Here is a 19887-nt window from a genome sequence, read left to right on the forward strand (position 1 = left end):
AAAAATTATGTTGTGAACCACCAAATGGATTTTGAGTTTTTATTTACTAAATATTATAAGTGCTCGTTCATAAAAACAAAACTGTATAGTGATGTGTGATATGGTCTCACGCTGTCGAATTTAGAAGCATGTACTTCCCACTATGATGACTGACCTTGTTTCCATAAATTAAGGCACATGGTTAAGCATGCAAAAGGACTTTGGAAGTTTAATTCAACTGATTGATTACATCTCACTTTATCAACTTAGAAAAAAACAATTTATTTTTTGAAAAGTAATGAGAATAATGGGCTACAAATTTGTGAAAGGAATAATTTATTTATTATGATTGAAGGAAAGGAGTAGCATATATTTTTTGCACCATTGCTCAGTGTTTAGTCCCTATTCTAGAAAGTGTTGCAATTAACAAAGACTTGATTTATATTAACAGAATTCTTGATTGTTAGAGAAATATATAGATCAAGAGTTACAGTTAACAGAGATCCAATTTATATTTACCAAAACTCTTGGTTGTTAAAATATAAAATATCAGTCAGGAAAGTGACAAATTTTTCTCTTTCAGGACTGGTCGTGAATAATCTTGCATGTGATAATTCATTTGATGTTGGTAGCTTATATTTTTACATTTTAATCTTAATAAATGTCTCCAGAAAAAAAGAACTTTTATTGCAGTAAAACTAAGAAAAATGTATGGATGAATTTGGGTCTGATGATAAATTCTTTAATATTGTCATTCTAGGATTATCTTAATAATTTGTTCAAATTGTATTGCATTTGAAATATTAATTATTATTATACTTACAAATTAAGTGTACAGTACATATATATACTGTACTTATTTTTTTATTTGCTAATAAAAGTTTCAGTTAAGCCTATTGTTTAAGATGAATGACTCTGCCAGTTAAATTGTGGCATTTGGAAAGTCATAAAATTTTGGAAATTTGGAAAAAATCTGAAAAGTTATCTCTTAAAATATAAATGCTGTTGAAGAATCATATAATTGTATTTAAAAATTAAATTTTGTCTTTATAAAAATTTCAGTAAAATGGTAATTTTTCTATTTTAAAATTTTATTATGAGAGGTTTATAAAAGTGAAATCATGTTGAGTGATATAAACTTTAGAATGATAGTGAAGGAAGTTACATGATTAATAAGCTAATCGTAATCTTCTCTATCCTCATTTGTGAAGTTTCAGTTTATATAATTAATTCATCTCGTGTTGAAAATGATTTTTTTTTTTTTTTCCTCCCAGTTATTTGATTTTAAAAAGATACTTTAATAAAAGCATGAGTAAATTATTTCAAGATGAGAAATTATAAATAATTTTGATATTATTTACTTGATGGAAAAACATTTTGCAAAGTTTAAATATACATTCATTACTGAGATTTTTTATTGTTAAGTAAGAACAGCTGTTAATAAAAATATGCAAAAACTTTCTGTTCAAACCTCAATAAAATTACTGTAATGTGGTAGTTGTATTTTGCTATTCTGTATTGGGTATGTGTATTTTTTGACTTATTTTATGATTTATACATGCTAGGCTTGTAAACTTGTTAAATCAATTAAAGATGCCAATTTTTCCATTATATGGCCCGATTTTGCTTTCCATTTCAGTGTTGGACAAGTTCTGCTATATACAGCTTAATTTACATTACTTTTTGCAAAAAATTCAAGAGACTGAAGAAATTTTCCATTAATGACAGGTTTGACTGTATATACACATAGTATATAAATTTGAGAAAAATTTTAAAACCTCTGAAAGTTGCAAACTGTCATGAATCTTATATTGCAGGTCTATTCAATGACCTTAGATTCTAATCAGAATAAAGATGATCAGGAAAAAATTCTTTTTAAGAAAGATTGCAATATGGAATTACAAAATACATAATCTAATTATTTTATATATAATACAATAAAGGTAATAAATCTTGCAATAATAAAAATAGCAACAGAATAAAAAATAAATAAATGAACCAGGTTTAAAATACTACCAGGAAAAATATAATTACAGGTAAACTTCATTCACATAACTAGTAAGAAATTGTCTTTTGTTCATCATTATTTAGATAAATAAAGTGCAATTCAATTATCAATATTAAGTTCAACATATCTTGAATTTTGTAATTTTGTTACTATTTCTTTATAAAAAAATTCATAGCTTTTGTGTGTTTCAATACAACTTGTGCTCTGTGTTTGATTCTGAAACATCAAATGCTATTTGATATTTTTCTGTATTTGTGTTTAAAAACAAAATTCCTTCCTTATCCATCCAATCTGCATTGGAAAGATCACAGATTACCCAGCTAATGTAAAGCTCTAAATTTTCTTGCTTTATTGAAAGTGGTGTGGATAAAGTCCAAATTTTAAGTTTATTCTTGCTTCATCCATACATTTTTGGATAATGTCAGCTTGTAACTTGGATAAAGTAAAAAATTAATAAATTGCTACTTCTTGCTTTAAACAAAAGACTTTGCTAAAGTTAGCATTAGCAGGTTAATTCTAATCTTATGAGATTTATAGACTTTACAAATATATTATTCTTTTTATTTGCATACATATTCTTACTCAAAGATGTTTTTTTTAATACACTTTTACAAAAGTTTTAAAGTTCTGGATAGTTATTTAGTCTTTTGATAGACAATTGATTTTAATTAGGATGTCAATTATATTTGCATTTATTTTTAAAAAGGGGGCACTTTAAAAACAAATTTTCAAATAATCAGTCTCTTGTTTTATTTTTAAAATGTAATGATATTAAAGTAATGATTAATGCTGAATAGCATTAATCATTACTTGAATATAATCAACAGAAGTACAGTATAATTCAATTTGAGGATAATTTAAAAGAAAACAATTCTGACAAAAGTTAAAATGATCCAATATGAAAATGATTTGTTTTTATTATATATTTAAAAAAAAATATAAAAAAGAAGCCATCATTTTATTTTTTCAAAATTATGGAATTTGTACCAATCCACCAATGACCAAGTGGATAAAACCATTAAACATTAGTGGTTGTAGTTGGTTGTAGTTTGTACCTGACCAATGAGCTGGCCTCATGGAGTTATTCAGGTTTCCTTTACTTGTCTAACATCTAAATAAGGGCTTGTTTCCTAAAGAGAATGGCAGATTGCACTTATGTTGTTGCCTTATCCCATAAACCAATCAAACTAGTACCAAATAAATTAAAAGTTTCTTCAAGTTTGGCAACATAATGAATCAGAAAAATAGAAAATGCAAAAAAGTTAGAAAAACTTGAAATGTCAAATTGAATCATTTCAAAACATATTACTAATACAGTGGTGCCTCGAATAACGGACGCTGCGAACAACGGACTTTCTGTTTGGCCGTTACGTGACTCGAGCAACGGACTGGCTGCGAACAACGGACTTTCCGGCATAATTGGTGACTGCTCCGTGGGTGCGTTCTTTAATAGCGGTCGCTTTGCGTCTCCGCTACTACGGGAGTGCGCTGCTGTTTGTAGGCATTTAGGAACGACGGTGAAAGAAAGAAAGATGGCGGCGCCCGCACTATCGATAGTATTGTGATGGAGGAATCTATAATTTCTAAATATGAGCTTTAAAAGGCAAAAGAAGGGTCCCAATTGTAAAATTTAACCCTAAAATGGATTATTTGTTGAAAGAGAATTCAAAATAGCCTCGAAAAAAAATTCGTAAAGACACTTGCATCACCTCGTGCGCTAACTCGCGCTTTTACAATTTCTAAATTCTCATTCATAAAACCACATAATGGACCCGGAAACGAAACTATCTGAGCCATGGAGGACGATGTTGCTTTCCACTGTAAACTACTGCTACAAGCGGCCGTTTTTGCCATTCGACGGCGTGCACTCCCATCGGAATTTAGGAACGCGTTCCGCAAGAATTTTTAAACGGATGTCGCTCGCGCAGAGTTACGCGGAGGAATAAAAGAATGCACCCCATGTTCATTTTTTATGAAACAGTACGGTTATTTTATGCTGCGGAACGAATTAGCTGTTTTAACATGTATTTCTATGCGAAAATGCGTTTCGTATAACTGACGTTTCACTTAACGGATGTGCACATGGAACGGATTAAGTACGTTATATGAGGCACCACTGTATAACATTATCTCTAATGCCATATTGGTAATGTGATCTAGGATCAGATAAATTAATGAACTGTCACTCAAATTAGCAAGTTTAGTAGATGCAGTTTTTTCTTCAAGATTTATTTTTTACTTTAAAATTTTGTGATATCTTATTTTCATTATTTCTGTGTGTTAATCATATCTTAAGGCAGTCCTCAATTTTTTGACATGATGTTTTCTAAGAAGTATATATGAAAAGCCAAATAATACAGTTACATATTATAATGTGAGTTCTATCCCCAGAGATCTGAGAAGAAAAATTTATAAAATCTTCTACAAAGGTAGAAAAATTTTTCCATTTTTATAGTGAATATATATTGTACTTCATAAAATATTATTTAAAACGTTAATAAAAATTAATTTTCACAATCAATGATTTTATCGGTTTAAACGATTTTGCTGTTACTGAAACTAAAGTTAGCAGAAAGCACTACTGCACCATATCTTACATTTTCAGCCAACAGATTAAAACTTATGAAAGTACTAATTGAGCTTAAGAAAAGTAATTTAGGAGTGAATGACAGAGTAACTATTATGTTTGAAAGTCAATGACAGAGCCATATTGTTGAGGCTTGGAAGCTGATTTTGTCAACTGATATGGATAGTTCATACAAAGTGCCAGTCAAAAAGACTAGCTCTCCTCTACCCATTTTTCCATTTCTCATGCCCCTTCTTTATACTACTATGCTTCTCTTAATTCTGAAAATATTTTTTTTTTTTTTTTTTTTTTAATGAGACTGCTGACTTTATGGCAAGATGCCCCCTCAAACCCTCATAGTAGCTTTGTCCCTAGTTGAGGATCATCTGTGTTAAATAACAATTTTTCTAAATATTATTTCCAAATATTAATAGCATATTTTTATAGCGTTGATAGATATTGTATTTGATTTATCTTTTTTTTTTTTTTTTTTTTTTTTTGCAAACTCCTGGTATATATATGTTGCAGACATTAAAAGTCTTATACACTTATTGTTTTATAATAAAATGATATTAAACAAACTCAAAACAAAATTATCAAGAAAAATCATATTTTAACCCATTTGAAGTATTATTTTCCACTCCATATATGTATTTCTTTATTTAATTAATAAATTTGTTAAAGTTTACATTCTTGGCTCTGCCATATTTTTCCTGTTATATAAAACAGTCAAAGAATGACTCTTCCCAAGGTTTTTACATTTTTTAAATTCATATTTGATATGATTGCAATTTAACACATTCAGATTAGATGATTTTTATTTAGTTTTTAATTATATTTTATTCTTATGTAATATTTAACTACTCACTAGCCACAAAAATTTTTATTCAAATTCCTCTGAACATGTTAGCTAACTGCTTTCTTGCTAACTTGGAAATCAAAATGTAAAAAAAATTTTTTGTCTTGTGAGTGTTGACCAGGCAAAGAGGAAAGGGTTCCAGTCCATTGTGTTAGAGGTGGGGAAAGGGTGATCAGGAAAAAGGTTATATAAAAAGAATGCCACTTTATTTGATTCTTTGAGGAATAAGGAAAGAGGAGATTGGAGGATAAAGTTTGAGTCTAAGTAATACTGATGGAAGATAGTGGAAAGTGTTATTTAGAAGCAATAGGAAAGAACTTTCAGGTAGGTTGAAGGAACAGAGCAGAATAAAAGAAAGGGGTGATCGTGTTAGTGAAGCAGACTTTCTGAAATTAGATTAACCTGATACAGAGAACAAGCTAGAATATTAGAAGGGTAGAGTCAGTTTGAAATGCTTAATATGCAATATATGGTATCCAATAAAAGTGGTAAAGAACCAGTTGGATTAGAGAAAAAGTAGGAATGAGGTTAGAGAATAGATTTTTTTTTTCCAATTTGTAAAGACTTGAGGGGTGTTGATGGTAAATGGGGAACTAAAGAGTAATTATTTGGGATGTGTGTAGAATGAATGGGTGTTATGATAAGGAATGGGAATGATTGCATAATCTGTCTGGCTGCAGAAAGTGGTTAGTCAGGAATTATTGAGGGATATGAGGTTGCATATGTTTACAATATGTGATATTAGAATCAGTCATGTCTTTTGTTACTATTGTATTGATATCTCTGAGGATGGGCTGGAAAGTCTGAAAGTACTAGGGTTTATTTGTCATGATTCTATACTAGGGTTTAATGGAGATGTTTTACCTCTTGATTTCCAAGAAAATATTATAGTTAACTATATCAATACATATTTTTAACTGCTCAAAATATTAAGATGATTTTATTTAAAAGTTTAAAATTTTTGGAAATTGCCTCAATGAATGGCTTTCTTAATGTGTGTTTTATAAAAATATAAAAATTCAATTAGTATATAGTAAATTTAAAATAATATTATTTTAAGTAGTGTGTGTCATATTTAAAATTTTGAAATTGATAAACAGATTCTATTTGACTGTTAGGTAATGCTATTTAGTAATTGTATTTTAATGGTTCATGTTTAATATGCATGTGTGTTTATATATTATCTCGTAAATTTTAATGAAAATATTGTATTTTCTCAGTTAAACTCTCGGGATTCAAATAAATTCTGGGTTGAAAAGCATGGGAAACATGTTGAAGTACTTCACTTTTTATGTTAATGTAGTTTACAGTTGCAGGTTTGCCCCTCTATGGGTAATAATAGGGCTTTCTTCAAGTTCTTCATGGATTCAGCTGGATCCACAATTGGACAACCAGGTGGTAAGGAATGGAGCCTGATATATTGGAAACAGATCATCCAAAAAATTGTATTTTTTTTTTACTTTTTCGGATTTGATGCCAGGTCCCAACAATGGTAGGCTGCTTGTTTCTTGTTGCAAGGTAATACTCCCCAGTCTTGAAAAACCCTGGGTCTTCAAATAATTCCCAGGAGATACATACATTTTAAGAATAAATCCCCTTGGAGTTTAATTGAGGAAGTATAGTATTCTAGAAGATAAGACCAGCATTGCCCGGGCAAAAGGTAAGTATAGACATTAAGATTATTAGATTATTTTGTACTTTTAACCCTCTGTTGTATTATATGGTATTATAGTATTTGATTTATGTAATTACAAAGGTTATCTTATGTAAAGGTTTATCACACCAAGTGACAATAACACATTTTAAAAATTCTTAAAATTCCTCTACTGTACACAATTTAAAGAATTTTTAAAATATGTTAGATTGGTCACTCGGTGTGATAACTACAAAAGTTATCTTATGCAAGGGTTTATGTAAATCAAATACTATAATATAACAAACATTAAAATGAAGACCATATAGTTTGGTTATTTTAGCCTACCATTGCCATGTTTATCATGATACTCAGATGGTATAAATGACACAATTTCATTTGTCAAGTAGACACTAATTGAAAATATGATATCATATTTTAATTTTTATATATTTTTTTTCTAATGTTAGCATTAACAAACTGTTTCATTCACAGCCAAATATCAAATGGTGATCTACCAACAAATCAAATTTCGCAAAAGTGGACCAAATATTTAAACTCTGCACTCTCAAAAACTACTTAAATCATATTTTGTGCAAGCTGGTAAACTCATATTATGTAATTTTCCTATTCAAATGTCACCACACCAGTGGGTCCAACAAGAAGGACTGTTGCAGATGGAAGTTGAAGTTAATTTGACCAAAAGTAGTAGTTGTCCTCCTCCTGGGAGAGAGGATGGTCAAAGACTACTACTTAATACTGGTCTACTATTAATATTTGAAAAGTGATAGGTTGTGATGGTCCTGCATGTAATTGAGGTTGCTAACCTTAACGTCTGAAAGACTTCATATAAAACTTATTTAAGTGAAAAAAAAATTTTGAAAAAGTGCGAGAATAATTGCTTTTATGTGATCCTGTAAAAAAAAGTTGGTGAAACCAGGTTGAAAAAGTAAAGCTCAGCAAAAACATCTAAGTAAAGTAAACTTTCAAAAGTTGTGGCATAAGCATACTGGAAGCAGATTTGACAGTAAGACTCAACATGTGTATAAAGTGCACATTTCACAGACTACAACTATAGGAAATTTTGAATGTAGCAATGTTGCCATGATAATAAATAGGAAAAATAAACATTGCCACAGAAAAAGACTTTGAGTTTTACTTTGTGCCTTAAAATTGGTGCATGTGCATTAATTTGGCTGAATGTTAAAACATCTTAAGCAGTATCAGTGAAAGAAGTTTGGGGCAATGGGTTTGAGTTACTAAGGAGAGATGAAATCAGGGGAGGGAGTGGAATGGCCAGGTTTCCTGGTAGTTAAGCATGTTCTTTTAAGTATTGCATTTATAGAAAAATTATTAGAATTGATTTGAGTTTTGTTATGGTGATGCATAAGCAATCTGCAAAGGAGGATGTACAGCTGGCCCCAATTTAAGTGTTACTAACATGAATAAAACCCAGAAAACTCCATGTTGGCCATGCATGAACACATGACTGACTACCAGTGTTTAGTGGCTTCATCCCTTTGATTACTAAAGGGTACTTATTATACATCAGAATGAGTGATGTAATAAGTAACAGACTTTATAAACTTTAACGAAATCAGGGATTTGGACATATATATACAGGTATACCTCGAGTTACGTCGTTCCCGATTATACGTCGTTTGTCAAAAAAGTATATGGAAAAATAAAAATCAAGTTTAAATCAGTTTATTCGACTTTAAATCCGTCCGCCACAAACATTGAAATCGTAATATCACTAGAAAAGCGTTAAAAGCACATAAAATCATATTAAAATATGTATATTTACAGTAAATGTTAATATAATCATCATAAATCCTAGAGAACGAAACATGAAAACATCTGTGTTCCTGTGTTGTCATCTTATTTAGCGGTCTTCAAGTGCTCATTATTGGCGTTTCCTCCATTATTGGCATTTAGTTATGACATAATTCATAGTTTCGACTTACGTCGTAACTACACAAGTAAATTTGACTTGTGTCGTTTTTCGACTTACATCGTCTCTCCTGGAACCAATTACCAACGCAAGACGAGGTATACCTGTATTCAAAACTTTTGGAGTTCTCTTTATGAATAATAAATTCATTTCCTTTTACAAGCCTTCAAGATATAATTATTGTTTTGATGCTTAACTCTGTACTAGACCCAATGTTAGTGCAGCTAGACCTTTTCCAAAAGTTTTGTTTAAACCTATAAAATCATTCTTTTTCTGTTTTCTATAAAAAATATAATTATTTTTTCAAACTTACCATTCTTATTACAAAAAAATCTAGCAACTAGTTCTGTGACTTTTCTGTATGTTATGAGAATTTATTCAAAAAATAACTTTTATTTATTTATTATGATTGATTATATAAAATTGTGTATGGTGCCATCTCTTATAGGAAGTTTTTAAAACAAAATCTCACATTTTTTAATTATTATAAAATGGCAAAATGCTTAATTTTGAGGGTAGAGATGAGTTTTATAAAAAACTAAATGCTAGCAAGTAAAATCTTTATTAAGTCTGATTCCACCCAAGATATGACATGACTACCCGCTAACTTTCCACTCCTTTGACCTTTCATCAACAAGATTTAATAACATCAATGCCCTTTATATACAAGCTACTGTGCCAAATTTCACTTCTTGATCTTTACCCCATCTTGAGATATTAACTGAAGTAGATGCCTCCATAAACAAACATTCATACCCATCCATGGAAATGTTTTTTACTTTTTTGGGTTCAGGAGGTTTCAAAATTTGGAGATTTGCAAAAAACTGAGATGGTCAAATTTGAAACAATTCCAATATACATAACAGCTGGGGAAGTAAAAATGGAATTTTGTATCTTTTGCAATTTGAAATGACCCCCATTTAATAAAAATTTTCACTTAGGAAAAAATATTATCATAAAATATTGTGACAATTTTTACATAAAATAAATTTTAAATTATAAATAATCATTTTTTTCATATAATTCAAATTCAGATGTTGATGGCAAAATGTAATAATGAGTCTATTAGGAACAATTAAATTAAGTAAATTCTAATTCATAACAAGATATATTAGAAGTTCAATAATTTGAGCTAATTAAATTGTCATTCTATCTCTCTAAACATAAATACTGGTTAATGGGATTGAGGTTCTTGAATTTAAAATGAAGCATTGTCAAGTTGTCATTTATAGATATTGCAGAAAGTGGAATTTTATATAAAATAACCTAGAGATAATTGCTACACCAATTAACAAATTAGATTATCAGAAATTTATAATTTTCAACAATAACATGATACTCAACCTATTTGGCCAACTTTACACATGGGCCCTAAAAATACTTAATTCACCATTGCTTAGCCAAATGCATTTTTTTGTCTGATTGTGAGTCTATAAGACTGATGTATGATTATAAAACATTATCTCCAAACATAGATTATATTTTACATTAGCTGATTTTTTAATAAACAATATCAGTTAAGGCATAATTGTTGTTGTTTAATTTTCAATAAAATTAAACAATAACAACAATTTTTTTTAAGTTGTTATGGCTGAGTTATTATTTATTTTCACTATTTTTGTTTGTCATTATCCTGCTTATTAAATGGAAATTTTATATATAATTTTTTTATTTTTAAATTTTTTATGCTTTGTTTAAATAAAATGTGTATTTTTGTAAAAATGAAATGATTATGATAAATATTTTTATATGTAAATCCAATATTTATTATTATATATGTTATTTTTCAGCGTGTATATTATCTTTCATTGGAATATTACATGGGAAGATCCCTCACCAATACTATGGTGAATCTGGGTATACAAAGTGCATGTGATGAAGCCATTTATCAGGTATGTTAATAATTATAAAATCTAATATTGCTTTTTAAAATAAATAGATGCTTATATTTGCACTTATTTGTTATATTAAAGGTGCACTGATTTCCAGCAGTAAATAATTACAAAGTAAATATGAAAAATTAGTAAAACTTAGTTTAGTATCTTAACATTTAATTCATCCTATATTTTTTATTGGCTTCTAATAATGTAATTTAAGATTCAGTCCAAACTGAAAGATAAATAATTATTGTTAAAACATTAATTATAATTTTTCTTCTTTATTTGTAAATGGTTTTCCAATTTTAAATGGTTATAAATAAATAACACTAATGAGTAAGTCAAAATAAATGCAGGGTGGCCTGAAATATACCTGCTTTATTACAACTGAATGACAAGGTATACAAAATGAGCATTTGAAGTTATTTATTAAATTTGTTAGGTAAATTTTGGTCCACCTTGTAAATCTGCATTAAGATTGTTCAGAGCTATAAAGTGATGAGAGACTATTTTAATGTTTTTAATCTCTGTTTATAATAATAGCATACACATTAGAAATTGGATATTTATATGAAATTTCTAAATATATATAAAAATGAACCACAATAATAAATATATGTGAGAAATAGAATAACATCAAAATTTTTTTCTTTTAAAAATTCTGATAGGATAATGTTTAAATTTAAGAACTACTTATTTTTTTAATTATACAGGATATTTTTTCAATTTTGTATTTTAATAAATGGATAATTTTAGACTTTAACATTGTTGGATATAGTATGAATTAGTTTCTGGTATATAGTACACTAACCCTGATTTACATGATACTCAAATTATATGATTTTAGTTTAATGTTGTTGGAAAAGTGTGACAAAATTTCATTTTACCTGATAGTTTCAGCACAGTATACAGTACAAACTAAGTATAATTTAATAAAATCATACTAGAAAGAAAACTGTAGATAGAAAATTTTAAATTAAAATTTTCATGAAAATTGTATGCTCCAACTGAAGGAGTCAAAAGACCCAAAATGTTCATTTTGGAGTTAATTAAAAGAATAAAGATGTTCTAATCTGGTTACATTTTGACTGTGGTGGAAAACGTCCTTATTAATAGCCAAATTGATAGCTATATTAATAAAGAGAAAATATCATAATCAAAGGATATGAAGTATTTTATAACAAATGAGCAATTATTTATTGTGACATCATCACAATGCTGGGCTGCAATTTTTAATTTAAAATATATGCTCTCCACCTCAAATTAGTGACTTGCCCCTGTACATCATACTTTTCCTCTTAGCAATTATAGTTGTGCATGTCATCTAACTCCTTTCAGGGAAATATTTTTGAATTGAAATAACATGACTTTGGGTATAAACTGGAAGTTTGTATACAGTTAATAGGGGGGCTCCTGACCCTAAGCTTTCCATATGTGATCTTGATTTTCATCTATTTAGCTCCATTTTTGAGATTAAGGAAGGACAGATAGACAACAGTGGGAATTTATAGGTCTACAATTTTTTCAAATTGCAGCCCAACAAAACCTGTTCAATTTCTTAATTTCATACTACTATCATTTTTTCTTTTATATCTGTAAATAGAAACTTTTGTATTAAGAATTACACATACAAATTCAGTTGTACAATTATGTATATATATAATTGTACAACTGAATTTGTATGTATATTATTGTATTTACATTGCATATATACATACATGTTTAAATTTCTCTCAAATATCCATAAAAGTTTATTTAAACAAACAAATCTGTGAAATCACTGCCTACAGGCCAATCCACCACTGAAAATGCCACAATACATTTAATTTCACATTCAATTACTTTCTTCTTGGAAATAGTAAGTTAATAAAACAATTTAATTATTATGAATGCGATCTAAATAATGATGTGCAATTGGCTAAAATCAATCAGTTGTGGTGATGTCAATATTATATACTTTAAAATATTATATACTTCTTATACTACAATATTATATATTTATAAAAAATAAACTTTTTTTTCTTTATTTGGATATTTTTGATTCTGTGCATTTTCATCCAAATAACAGTAATTTAATTTATCACTGTCAACATAAAACCTAATGATGCACAAATACTTTGAAAGTATTTTAAAAAGTCTTAATATTATTTTCCATCACTTCTGATGTTTTTTAAAATATAATTATAGCCTCTCTTGAAATTTATCATTTTAAATTGTTTTGTTACAAATTGCTGTACTAAGTATTGTTTTCTTCATTATTTGAGAGAAATTTTTTAATTTTTGTGAATATTTTTGTAAAATATGATAGAACAAATCTATACAAAGATATGTAAATAAAACAAAATTTATTTTATTAAGAGGGGATTAAAAGAAAAATGATAAAATTTGTTGACACTACCATGGAAGCAAGTATTCAATGTATATAGTCACCAAGTAACAAAAGCACATGTAGTTTATGAAACTGTTTGATATTTTTATAAGAGAATGCAAGCATTGCCAAGTACTTCAGCTAATAGTTAATAATTTACCTTCTGTTTAAACTTTGAATTAAGGATGAAACAATGCATATATACTGTAACATCTATATTTCAGTTTTCTAATACAGTATTTATTATAGAATTCAGCCTACAATTTTTCTAATTATATAAATTTTAATAAAACTTTTTAAATTAAGTATATATTTAATTTTTTGGACTTGTTAAACTAATTTATTGTGCTTTAATATTGTTTAACATAATCTTTAAAAACTTGAAATTTCAATTATTGGTATGTCTGTAATTATTGTAAATCTGTTCTGAATTATTAATAAGCAAATATTTTAATAAATCAAAAATTTTTAATTTATATAGTTAGGCCTTAATATTGAAGAATTGGAAGATGTTGAAGAAGATGCTGGATTAGGCAATGGTGGTCTTGGAAGATTAGCAGCTTGCTTTTTAGATTCTATGGCAACTTTGGGTCTTGCAGCTTATGGTTATGGCATACGTTACGAATATGGTATTTTCGCTCAGAAAATTAAAAATGGTGAACAGGTAAATTTTTGTAATTTACTTTAAAGTTTAATTATATTTTTGAAATGACTCTTATTTAGAAACTTTTTTGAAACCTGTGAGGAAAAAGTTATTTATTTTAAATATGTAATAGTTTATCTTGATTAGAATAAGAAAATTTGTAAGAAATAAACTTTTTTTCTTTATTTGAATATTGTCAAATTGAGAAATTAATTTTTTCTAAATGTTCTTATTTTTGTATATTATCCAGTAATTTGGTTCTGAAAATCTTAATTGAATTGCAAAAGTTAACAAAACTTCAAAAAATTTATACAAGATTATATAGGATTAAAATGTTAATGAGGTTTTGGAAATGTCCTGGAACCTCAAATTCATTAATATTTGCTACACTCTTTCCATAAAAAGAAAAATAATAAGGGGGGAAAAAAACTTTTCTCAGGAACATGACAAAGGAAAACTAGACAAGTCCCAAGATCAACTATGTTCGGTTGGGATCAAATTAAATGTCAATTTTGATTCATTCTGTGATCCAAGTTGAGATTTCATTACACTTTGTAATAAGTGGTTGACCACTTATAAAGTGAGAATGAGGAAAAGCTATCAATTGGAATGGGCAATCAGGGACAGAAAATATTAAAAATCCTGAATTACAAGGATGATAAAACTTCTCTCCGATTTCTCTAAGTTTTGGACTTTTCCTGATTGCGACTTCAACTTCACACACACACACATTTGATGGACTTTCTTATCACTTTCAGAAAACACCAAGAGCATTAGTTTCTGTAAGCTTTTTTAGTATAAATAAATCAGGACAATTTTTTTTTTGTAACTGTTGAGTCTGTCTTAGTGTCTGTCACATCCACATATGAATCTGCACCTCTCTTCCATTTTGATTGAATGCACAATTTGACAACTTTACATTAAAATAAAAATAAGGAAGAAAAATGCCTATTAAATTTATCAAAGATAATGGTAACAGAAACAAAACTAGTGTATAATGGTGACAATTTAAGATATTAAAAATTTATATCTAATAATTTTGTAATATTTATAAAAAGGGGGGGAGAGGCAATACAAATAAAGCAAGATTTATAGAAATTAGATTATGATGGCAATGATTGTAAATTTCAAAGCATGTATAGTACATATAATATAATGAAAATTAATGTTATTTTGTTAATGTGTCAATATAAGCGGATTTGATGTGTTAATTATAACTGATTTGAAAAACAGTTGTAATTTATAAGTTTTTATAAAAACATTCGTGTGTGTAAGTGTAATATATATATATATATAATTATAAATTACAACTTTTTCAAATCAGTTATAATTTTTTTTTTTTGGAAGCTTATAATTACACATTAACAAAATAACATAACAAATTTTATACAAAATGAAAATTATTCTTCATGAACAGAACTTATATAAGAGAAAAGAAACATGTTATTGAAATAAGATTTTAAAAATCTTAAATGTTTTTCAGCAAATAAACTCATCAGTAACTAAACTTTAAACTTTACTTTTTATGTTAATTCTTTCAGATTAAATTTAAATAGTTTTTAATCTTAAAATTCTAGGCTTAAAAACTGTTTACATTTATAATTGTCATGATTCTTCATAAAAATATATAGTAATGTGAGGCATACCCAGAAAGTGAGTACCAATGGGCTATTAAAAACAAACAATTTAGTTTCAAACCATGTTTATTGCCATGGGATGTAAATACCTTACACTATTTTTTGATATAGTTTTTTGCCATTGAGGTACTTATAGCAGAGCACCAGTTTTTATATCCTTGCATTATAGAATGATGCCACCTGCAATGCAAACATGTGGTCATGGCTTCTAAGATATTATCATCATCATGAAAACACTGGCCACCAATAAACTTTTTCAGATGCAGAAACATGGAAATTATGCTAGATCTAGGCTGTGGAGTATGATCCATTTGTCTGAGTCTAATTCATTGTTTTGACACAAATCAACACTTTCTAGCAATAAACAAATTATTCCACAAACTTTTTTGATCTCTTTAATAGGTCTTCTTCAGGCTACAGTCATCACAAATACACTGTTAGAAGGCAAAAACAAAAATGGAACATTCTCCAATTGAATACACAATTCAAACTAGAAAGTCCATTTCATACACATTTTAAAACCACTCTCTCTTCAAAAAGAACACATCTATTTCAAATATTAAATAAAATTTTTGGTATACAATGTATCTCAGAATTATATAATAATATAGATATATAGACATTCAAATAAAATAAATATAAATTTAAACATCACATGTAAATAAGTAACAATATGTAATTATTAACATATTTTAAACTTTTAACATCTATATGCGACAAAAAATATATAACCTATCTATCATGAATGGAGTGGTGGGAAGTGTCGATGGAAAGAAGCACGGAGTGATGTAAAAAGACTTCTAAGCTAAAGAGCTGGACTCTGCCTCTTTGAATTTAATATAGTTACCCTCTCTTGATGATTTAAATATTTCCAGGCTATTAAGATCCTAAATTCAAAATTAATAAAGAAGAGTAACTGCATCAAAGATATGTTCAAATATATATAGAAAGAGGTTGAAAACTCCTACATAGCTAAACTGAATTTGTCTGTTCTCAAAACACTGGCTAGGATCAGTCATAATGATGTGAGTATCTGAATTTCGGTACCTGATTATGGGCCTACAGTGTGTTTTCCGTGTTATGCCATGGCGTCATGGTTATCGCCTTTTGTCAACTGCCTAGCGACTGGCTGTCGGCTTTTACACATGGGAGCGAGCCATCCGTTTGGTTCTCAGACTGTCTCGATTCTCGTTCCTCACTCTCCCTCTAGCTACATCTCGGGGTCCTTGGGAGTTGTCGCTTGCTCGCCAGGGTAAGTATTGTGGTCGTGAATCTAGGTAACTCTGAGAACATCAAAATGGCGGAGTTCTACGTCGGCCACCTTCTGAGGTTCCCAATTGTTTTAATTGCTCTTGAATATTCGCCAAGGTTTCCTCTAACCAATTTGGATTTGCAGTGTTAGCCTCTTCCTTAGTATCACTTGGATTATTTATGGTTCGGATTATCGTTCAAGATCTTCCCGTTAATTGTTCTATAGTTTCTTCACTGATGGCGACTTGCACAGCCATATCGAATGTGTCTGGTTCCCTGCTCATTACGGGTCCCTTTATGTGATCATTTAGCTCACTAAGACATTGCACTCTTAACCTTTTGTCTCCCTCTTTTTGTTGGCATCGTTTAATAACTGCTGCTTCCCGGGCATCTTGACTGGTATGTTCAATAACAGTTTCGGCGGCTAAAGTTTGCAAGCGTATGGCGTACGTTTGTACGTCTTTGTCCCGTGCCTGTACACATGCATGAAATTTTTGAAGCCTCAAAGAATATGGAACTCTTTCGAATCTTTTAACCTGTCAGCTGCGCACTTGATAATCCGAAACAACACCGCTGTTGCGTACAGGTTTTGTGGTTTTTAAAGTGGTTTTTCAATTTGCGATATCTCGCTTAAAAATTGTAGTAGATATAATCTGTTTTCGGTTTTCTATCACGTACATATTACACTTTATGATTGTTAACTTCAAAATATTATGTATGTTTAAAAAAATTAATAAAATTTAAGATTTTAAAATATTTAAAAAAATCGCTTTTTTATAAATTTTCCATTAATTTGTTACATACGTTACTTAGACATGTATATTTTCTGTCAAATAAAAAAAAAACTGCAGCTTTCTAAATCAACCTAGAGAAATAATACAGCCTATAGATTATAATGCCGATTGGCGTGGGGGGTGGCCTTTGTAAATCTAGGTTAATACACTTTTATTATTGATGATGTGTATTTGATTATATTTATACGTTATTTAAACTATTGTACTAATAGTAGACTATAATAAGCGATTATTACTTTATTATATTAACGACTATACATGTATATCTTATGTATTAGGGAAGTACCACCATAACTGGAAGTACAGTACTTTGTTTTTTGAAAGATTTATGGCTGAATGGTTTAAAAAACAAGCTTATTTGTTAAATAGGATAAATATACATAAAAATTTAATAATTTATGCTAAAAATAGATAAGAATAACGATTTATAATTGTTTGTTTACGTTTGTAGCTGACAATGTAGCTCGAAGTTGGTATAACTTTTTCCAAGAAAGTTCCCACCCCACAAACCCAAGTCGATGCTTATTGGTCAAAGGATAGTCATTTAGCTATAATATACCAATTAGAACTTAACGGGCATGCTAACTAGGATTTTATTGTCAAATGAACAAAAGAAGGGTCTCCCATAGACTTAACATTAAATGGAGGAGTTTTGTGCCTAAATTTAAAAATACGGGGTGGTAACAAATATCTTATTCGTTGAAACAGACTTAGTCTATGTAGATAAAAGCCAATCAGTGCTTAAATCGCCACCAACTAGTTAATTACGAAAAAAAATTGACACTTACTCCAACTGGAGTACTCCGCAACAGTTTAACGAAAACCGGTTACTCCAATAGCAGTACTCCGCAAACAACTGGTTAATCATGAGTTTCTTAAACTTGTCATATGTCTCCACCGCTTCCATTTTCTCATCTTTCCAGGCGAAATCTCGGGCTATCCCCGTTAGTTTTAACTTGGCTACGCTTAAGCATTGCATTTTAGTCCAATTGGTCAATTTGGCGATCTCATCTATGGCCACGAGATAATTCGTAACCTTAAGCCCATCCTCGCTTCCTGAGAAGGAGGGGATTAAAGGGACAAGGGCTCCCAATCCACCGACACCCACACTACCGGAGGCCTCTCCATGCGTGGGACCCTCTGCTCCCCGCGCTGGTCCTTCTGCCTCTGCCTCCATCCTCGAATTGGGTTAGAAATTTAATTTTTTGGTGGATTACCATCAACTATTGGTTCGTACTGTAGGGCCTAAGGGGCCTCAAGTATCCCACTTCTGACACCAGTGTGACCGGGGGGGTCAGCACCTCTTTGATGCCTCATCAGGACTGACACGGAAGCCGCGGCGGTTCAAAGCTCGGGCGTGCGAGTGGTCGCGTCACAGGGCAATTGGATTCCAAATGGAGGACGGGACAATGCCCCAGAAAGAACAGAGGCCTCGTTAACTAAAGCACAACGTTTATTTATATTAAGCATGACTTATGTACAAAAACCATGGTGAAATAGGCCTAACGTCACAATTCCAAGAGAGAGAGTTTACAAAAATTTCGCGTGGCGATAAATACCTTGTTGAGGCGAGTTCGATAAATCCGTCGGTGCGGAGGGCGGCGTTTCTTCTACTGACAACAAGAGTCTTAGTCCTGGCATCAACAGCAGGCGTAAACGGCGGCGTTAATCCAGGTATAGACACAAAGGAACCGACACATACACACTGGAAAAATTGGCACACTAAGTAATTTTGTTACTTAGCGAGAGTTGATCAGGGCGGCAACTGACGAAGTCTTGAGGTATGGCCCCTCTTTCGATGCAACCTAGGGCGAAGGCAATGAGAAAGCGTCATCTAAGTATCTGAGAACCAAACGGATGGCTCGCTCCCATGTGTAAAAGCCGACAGCCAGTCGCTAGGCAGTTGACAAAAGGCGACAACCATGATGCCATGGCATAACACAGAAAACACACTGTAGGCCCATAATCAGGTACCGAAATTCAGATACTCACAATAACATAATATAATGGACTCATCCAACTATAGTATATTGATGAACTCCACATTATATATAACAAAAAAAGTATTGGAAAAAATAATTTCAGATAATCTGAAACACTCACTAATCTGAATAGTTCAAGTTGAACCCCAGTTAGATAGTTCAGATTGATAAGGTTCTATTTGAAAATGATTATTTTTAATTGTAAAGTTATGTAGTTAAATTTGATTATATTAATTATAGTTACATTTATAGTTGCCGTAATAATGTAACAGAATATTTTTTAATAATATTGAACCTGGAAATAGATGAATTGTTTAAATATTTATTTAGTTTCAA

The 19887-nt window shown here is 29.9% G+C and overlaps 1 protein-coding gene across 2 annotated transcripts in view; it reads left to right on the top strand.

The window, feature by feature from the left end:
• Glyp (glycogen phosphorylase) overlaps window positions 1-19887 on the top strand; it is a 51901-nt gene that overhangs the window by 3953 nt on the left and 28061 nt on the right. For both annotated transcript variants that reach the window (XM_067278850.1, XM_067278851.1), the window contains exons 2-3: window positions 10790-10891; window positions 13726-13908. In XM_067278850.1, the coding sequence (XP_067134951.1) occupies window positions 10790-10891; window positions 13726-13908 (285 nt within the window). The remainder of the gene's footprint in view (window positions 1-10789; window positions 10892-13725; window positions 13909-19887) is intronic.

This window comes from Centruroides vittatus, unplaced genomic scaffold (genome assembly GCF_030686945.1).
Source record: "Centruroides vittatus isolate TY-2023 unplaced genomic scaffold, ASM3068694v2 contig_824, whole genome shotgun sequence".
NCBI classification, from domain to species: Eukaryota; Metazoa; Arthropoda; class Arachnida; order Scorpiones; family Buthidae; genus Centruroides; species Centruroides vittatus.